This window comes from Octopus bimaculoides, chromosome 29 (assembly GCF_001194135.2).
Source record: "Octopus bimaculoides isolate UCB-OBI-ISO-001 chromosome 29, ASM119413v2, whole genome shotgun sequence".
In the NCBI taxonomy this organism is placed as follows: Eukaryota; Metazoa; Mollusca; class Cephalopoda; order Octopoda; family Octopodidae; genus Octopus; species Octopus bimaculoides.
In genome coordinates, this window is record NC_069009.1 from 10937990 (window position 1) to 10945083 (window position 7094).

A 7094-nucleotide genomic window follows, 5' to 3' on the forward strand; every position below is an offset into this window, starting at 1 on the left:
CACAGCAAGTATGAGACTGTCATGTCGTTTCCTTTTGCATCACTTTAATCCTTCTTTCACTCTTAAACCATTGACTGAACATTCAAAGTCGCTTTCTTATTTGAGTTTCTATTTCTTTGTAGCTGTTGGTTGTCCAGGTCATACTTCTATGCTGCTTTCCTGGCTCCCGTGGCGATCATCCTTACCTTCAACCTTATCATGTTTTCTCTCGTTATCTGCCATCTTATCTCAATGCAACATAACGAGAGATTTGAACACAAATCAAGAAAAATACGTGCTTTTGGTATCGCTGGTTTATTCTTTCTACTTGGGCTGTCGTGGGTCTTAGCATTCTTGGCGTTTGGTGAAGCAGCCAAAGTGTTTCAATTTCTTTTTGTTACTTTTAATACTCTGCAAGGAATGTTTATCTTCCTATTCTACTGCTTATTCAAGGAAGATGCCAGAGATGTCATCTGCTTGTTTGTATGTAAACGAAAATCATGGAAGCCTAGGCAAGTTCGAAAGAATATTAAAAGTAAGTGCAGTTTGGTCTTTCTTATTTCTGCCACTAACAAAACCAATATTGTCATGATTGATATAGACACAAACAACACCATCACTATCAACATCATTACTCTTAGGATAGACATCATCATAATTAACAACCTCAGCTTTGTAGTCATCATCATTATCATCTCCATCTGTATATACAACGAACAAAAAGAATAGATAGCTCGCGTTTCAATAGTGTGGTCAATCACCAATACAAAATACTTTACATAATATTAGGTAAATTCTCGTTGATGCGTTACCGTCCCATTTCTTCAGGTGATATTCATCCGTCGTCTGGTGAAATACAATGAATCTATGAAGATAGAGACATTTATAAACAAACAGAATGGAATAGCAATTTTCAAAGTGGGACAGAGATATTAAAGCCTACGACGAAGCAAAATGCGTGATTCCAAATAATTGTATTCATATACTAAAAGAGGTTTGATCAAAATGGTCATATTAGTTTCAGATGTTGAAATTTACTGGTGAGTCTCCGATGAACAGTTAATGTTTTATAGTACACAAATTAATTATAAACGCTAGTAATTTTTAGTTTAAAAAATGATATTTTATATAGTTCTAGTGGCGTGCTGGCAGAATCGTTAGGGCGCCGGGTAAAATATTAAACTGCATTTCGTGTGCTTTTACGTTCCGAGTTCAAATTCCTCTTCGGTTGACAATAACATTCATCCTTTCGGGCTGAATACTGAGATCCATATAATCAATTCTCTCCCTCCCTGAACTTACTTGAAACCAATATTTTATACAGTTTTCTCATTATGTTTCCAGCTCCAAGTTCTGGTGATGAAACAGAAGATAAAACAACAGAAACGAACTTATAAATAAAAACCAAACAATGCTTCCAACAATCGTCTTTGATCATATTTTTTGTCATAAAGCTACATTTTCTTCCATCACTCTAAATTGACTTCCAAATACGGTAGCTTTATTTGTACTTATCAATACAACGCTATGCAACTAAGAGACTGACTATTGGCCGATGTTGCTTGATTTAAAATTCTAAAGATATTTTCTACTAGCTTCACAATGTAACCTTTAATGTAATGTTCAATTATACTCTTTCCTGAATAAATTATTAAATCTTCTTTGTGACTACAGTCTGTTTTTGTTTTAGTTGAAACACTGTAATGCTGCAATTTAAGTTTAAATAATGCCAGGAGGGAGAGAGCGAGAGAGAAAGAGACAGACTGATTTTATTAGTTACTAAGCACATGCAAGATGCAAATTTCAGCTGTTTAGATTTATAAGCATTTGTTTTATTATTATTATCAGGTCTTTCAACAGTCATTGTGATATTTAATCTGGTAATCAACTGTTCACAACAATGGTATTACATTCGAGAAGTGTATATATTTCTCTTTTCTAACCTCTTACCTCTAGAAACATTTACGCAGACACGCACACGTGCATGCATACCTTAACATGTACGTTGAAGAACTCTCACATTTAGTATCATAAATATTGAAGAAATTATATAGTTTCAAAAATAAATTATTAGTGAAGATAAGTTGAGAGAAATAGACAAAAGTTTATCATAAATTGATCTCGTTTGCTATCAATTCTAAAGCTTATATTTGCATTAACACAAGACATGGTTTAATGTTCTTCGTGTAAAATGATAAGAGAATAATCTAAGATTAAACCAGATTTATTTAGATTTCAATTCATTAATAATATGCAGAAAGATGGATGAGATGAGAACTCAGAACCCTGGGACTTAGCGAGAATCCTGGGATATGCTCACACATATCCAGCATATCCAGCATTGTGAATCGTTATAAAACGATCATTAATGAGATTAAGAATGATGATAATCCATAAATGGATACCATCTACATATGAATGAAAACATTAAAGTTATATGAAGTTTTTCAAATTAAAATTAACCTTAACCATGAGATTACGAAGGAATCATGATTATAATTAAAAGAAATGTGTTTTCCATTCTATTATTACAAGCTCATTAAGAGACACTATCTTTACATTAGATTTCTATACAGATAATTTAGAGATTGGTCTGCAATAATAAATATGTGGCTGATTTGCCTTGTTATTCATTAAATATCTTTAATTATTGATTTCAGACAATCAACGCAAGATTCGTTTTCTACACCTTTTTCTCACACTCGTAGCACTATTTTTTCTTATTTTTCTTTTTTTTTTCAATTTCATTTCCGGGTAATAATGTCGACACCCATGTAAACTTTTTGGCTATTGCTTTAAATATCCAATGTCCCTTCAATAACACAAGAGACTATCTCGTATTTCATTTATATACAAACAAAAATCTGACAACGAAAGTTCGTAAAATCCGACTCGGAAACACAAATGACGAATTGCATTTAGTTTTTCTCTATATTCGTGCGTTTTGTCTGTTGGATATAAACATGTATGATGTCTAAAAAAAATATCTCAGGATAAAAATATAGACTGTTAAATGTATTCGAGTTCTGTAAATGTTGTTTTGTACAGGATATATCTGGTAGACTAAGCACAATATCAAAAGGTACGATACAAATTGGTGAACTTGCACATGCATGCTTCAGAACATGGCTCTAAATGTATTCGATGAACAAATGAAATACGTTTCTTATATATAACGTATCTCTCAAAAAGGTCTAAAAACAAAATTAAGAAGATGGGTGGGGAACCCAGATGACAACTTCCGGTTTCTTGTTCGTTTCGTTTCCTACAAGTCGGTTTTTCTAATGCTTGTTATGACATTTCAGTTGTGTTTGAATCATATGAAAGCACGAAATAATAGAATGGACGTAGTTACAAAAATATTGGTGATCAGAAATTTATGGAGAAATACAAGTCCTTTAACCAGCTGTGGGTAATAAATGAATTACTGTTTAATTAACTATATAACATTACTAATACCATTTGTATTACGTATGCTCTTATATATATGGGTATATTTCTTGAATATATGTGTTGTAACTGTGTGTGCATATACACGATGAGTATATAGGATTAAATTATTTAGTGAGAACTTCCAGGTATAGTCAAGGTTCGGGTTAAGCACATCAAGGGTATATTCAAGAAGAGTGGTCCCCCGGTGCGCGCACTCGCACACTCGCGTATCCGCACTAGCTAGCCGTGACTAGTCGATCCTACAACGACTATGTAGCGCGAATGCTCAAAACATGTATGCGGGACTTTTTTAAATAAAGTAAAGAATTTTTTTAAACAAAGTAAATAAAATACAAAGTAAATATGTTTTTGTTGAATCTTCCCCATCTTACTCTTAAAACGTTGTTTTACGTTCTTCGAGGGTGTATTTTGGTGTCTCATTTATTTCAGTAATCCCATTGTACGACGCACTCCAACAATCAGAATACATAGTTTTTGTATTCCTCTCGGGGGACTCGCAGCGAAAACACTGTGAGTTGTACTATTTAGTTATTACATTTATTTATTAACTATAAACAAAGAACTCACTCACCGATATTGTTAGTTATCAAGAAACAAGAATGTTGTCCTCGCCATATATATCCCAAAAACCTTCAACCTCGACAGTCAATCAAAACAACAACGAAATAGGGACCTCAGACGAACCACATGGAGATATGGGACTTCAAACGAACAACAATAGTCGTCCCTGGTTTGATAATTTTTTTTAATAAGCGGGAGAAGAGTTTCAGAAGAACGGTCAGGTACAAACACTAAAAACCTATTTTTATCCTCTCTATCCCATCTTCCGTTGTATTTGCACATCATAGATTCTTCTATTTCTACGATGTGCCCAAGTCCACCAATTTGGTAGGGGTTACGCAAAAGATAATTACTTGTAATGTACCTCATATACTGATACCATTGAACAACAGTAGATTTTGAAAGACCGACTTTTTAATGGACTCGTTACCAAAAACACGTAGTGTATAATTTATTTGTTTAAAAACATTATTTAGTTTGTGTAAAAAAATGTTTTACTTTGTTTATAAAAAACCCTCATACATGATTTTCGCATGACGCGCACTCGGTTTAGGTAGTCATAGAACCGACTAGTCACGACTCGCCAGCGTGGATGCGCGAGTGTGCGAGTGTGCGAGTGCGCGCACCGGGACCACAACCTCTTGAATAGTACCCACATCAAGTAAGTAATAAGAAGCACCAAGTATCGTTGACTAATTATGCTATGTAATTTACCCGTTAAATTAAAAGAAAAATTTGAAGATGGACCTGCTTCCGTATTCTTTGTAATCGTTTTGGATTCACACACCTGAAAATTCGTGTGGGTGTGGGTGTGTGTGTGTGTGTGTGTGTGTGTATATGTATATATATATATATATATATATATATATATATATATATATACGTGCATACGTACATACATACATACATACATACATCCATACATACATACATGTGTGTGTGTATATATGGTTTTTGGTAAGCAGTATCGATTTTTTACAATTCTGTAAATAATAATCCTGGAATTTGATGGGAGGGAACTAATGGCTTACATTGACTCTGGTGTTTCACTGGTACTTAATTTGATGACCCTGAAAGGCAAAGTTGACCTAAGCGGAATTTGAGCTCAAATTTCCCCATACTCTCCAATGCACTTTTTTAGCTGCAGGTATGTCTTTATGGTAAGAAGCTTACTTCCCAACCCCATGATTCTTGGTTCAGTCCCACTTTGTGGCACCTTGGGCAAGTGTCTTTTACTAAAACCACAAGCCAACCAAAACCTCATGAGTGAATGTGGTTGACAGAAACTGAAAGAAGCCCATTGAATGTCTGTGTGTGCGTGTCTGTTTGTCTGTCTGTCTCTGTTTGTCCCTCACCACTACTTGACAACTAGTGTGTGATGGTGTCTTTATGTCCCTGTAACTTAGCGGTTTAGCAAAAGTGAATGCTAGCATAAGTACTAGACTTTAAGAAATAAGTCCCAGAGTTAATTTGTTAGACAGAAACTCTTCAAGGTAGTGCCCCAGCATGACCATAGTCAAATGACTGAAACAAGTAAAAGATAAAAGATCTTAAATCTCTGCTGTTTAAGTATCTTCTATATCTTACCCTGTTGTTTCTATTTTATTTCAGAATATCAGATGACATTGGCATAATGATCATTTCTCCATCAGGCACATCATCAATATTGAATTGTCTTTTTAAGACTAAAGGAACATGCTATACAAACCAGATATAATGTTGTTTCTATGAATCTATGGTGAATTATTGTGGTATATTTCATATAAACCGAGGTGAACAGCTGCATTTCTCTATTTTACTGTCTAGATTGTGTGCAAGATGAATTTTTATATTAAATAAACTTGAATAAAATTGCAAAGGAGTTTGCTGTTCTTCAGCTATTAGTGAAGATCATAGTTGATATAAAAAATATAACTGGGAAATAATTTAAACAGATATAATATCAGAACAAAAACAAGAAAACTATGTGTATATTGTGGTGAGAGAAGAAAGATGAAGGAAAATTAATTGACGAGAAAGACTTTAAAAGGATTGATTTTAATTGAAGAGATGCTGAAAATGACAGAAAAGTCATATCTGTGTGACATCTGCGGTAAATCATTCTCTCAAAAAGGGAACTTAAACATCCATAAAAGTATTCATACAGGAGAGAAGGCATATCACTGTGACATTTGTGGTAAATCTTTCTCTCAAAAGGTTTATCTGACTATTCACAAACGCATTCATGCTGGAGAGAAGCCATATCGCTGTGCTATCTGTAGGGAGTCATTCTCTCAAAATTATCACTTGACAACTCACAAATACATTGATACAGGGGAAAAACCAAATCACTGTGACATCTGCGTAAATCTTTTTCTCTAAAACAGCACTTAACTAAACACAAACGTAATCATACTTGGGAGAAACCATATAACTGTGGTATTTGTGGTAAATCATTCACTGAAAATGGTGTTTTAACTAGGCACAAACGAATTCATACAGGAGAGAAACCATATCACTGTGATATCTATGGGGATTCATTCGCACAAAATGGTTTTTAACAAGACACAAACGTATTCACAGTGGAGACAAACCATTTCATTGTGATATTTGTGGTAAATAATTCTCTGAAAATGGTGGCTTAACTATACACAAGCGCATTCACACAGGTGAGAAACCAGATCATTGTGATATCTGTGGTAAATCATTCTCCCAAAGGTATAACCATAACTGCTCACAAACGCATTCATACAGGAGAGAAACCATACCATTGTCATATCTGTTGTAAATCCTTCTCTGAAAATGGTGGCTTAACTAAACACCAGCGCATTCATACAGGAGAGAAACGTTACTGTTGCAATGTCTGTGGTAAGTCATTCTCTTAGACTGGCCACTTAACCAGACACAAACGTATCCATACAGGAGAGAAGCCATATCGATGTGACATCTATGGTAAATCATTCTCTCAGGTAGCCAATCTTAATACTCACAAACAGATTCATACAGGTGAGAAGCCATACCGGTGTGATATTTGTGGGGAGTCATTCTCTCAAAATCATCATTTGACAATTCACAAATACATCCATACAGGGGAAGAAACCAAATCACTGTGAAATATGTGG

At 34.5% G+C, this 7094-nt stretch overlaps 2 protein-coding genes across 2 annotated transcripts in view; both read left to right on the forward strand.

The window, feature by feature from the left end:
- LOC106869292 (toll-like receptor 3) overlaps positions 1–7094 on the forward strand; it is a 353412-nt gene that overhangs the window by 185180 nt on the left and 161138 nt on the right. The window lies entirely within an intron of this gene.
- Positions 11–1640, forward strand: LOC106880946 (adhesion G-protein coupled receptor G2). Its single transcript, XM_014931128.2, has 2 exons — positions 11–514; positions 1324–1640. Exons 1-2 carry the CDS (start codon positions 199–201, stop codon positions 1374–1376), a joined length of 369 nt encoding a protein of 122 aa, XP_014786614.1. The 5' UTR covers positions 11–198; the 3' UTR covers positions 1377–1640.

Bases quoted from the DNA above. Each gene is read 5' to 3' on its own strand.
- LOC106880946 (XM_014931128.2), top strand. From the start codon at position 199: ATGTTTTCTCTCGTTATCTGCCATCTTATCTCAATGCAACATAACGAG. The intron at 515-1,323 runs GTAAGTGCAGTT...TTATGTTTCCAG, and splicing joins AGTTCGAAAGAATATTAAAA to CTCCAAGTTCTGGTGATGAA.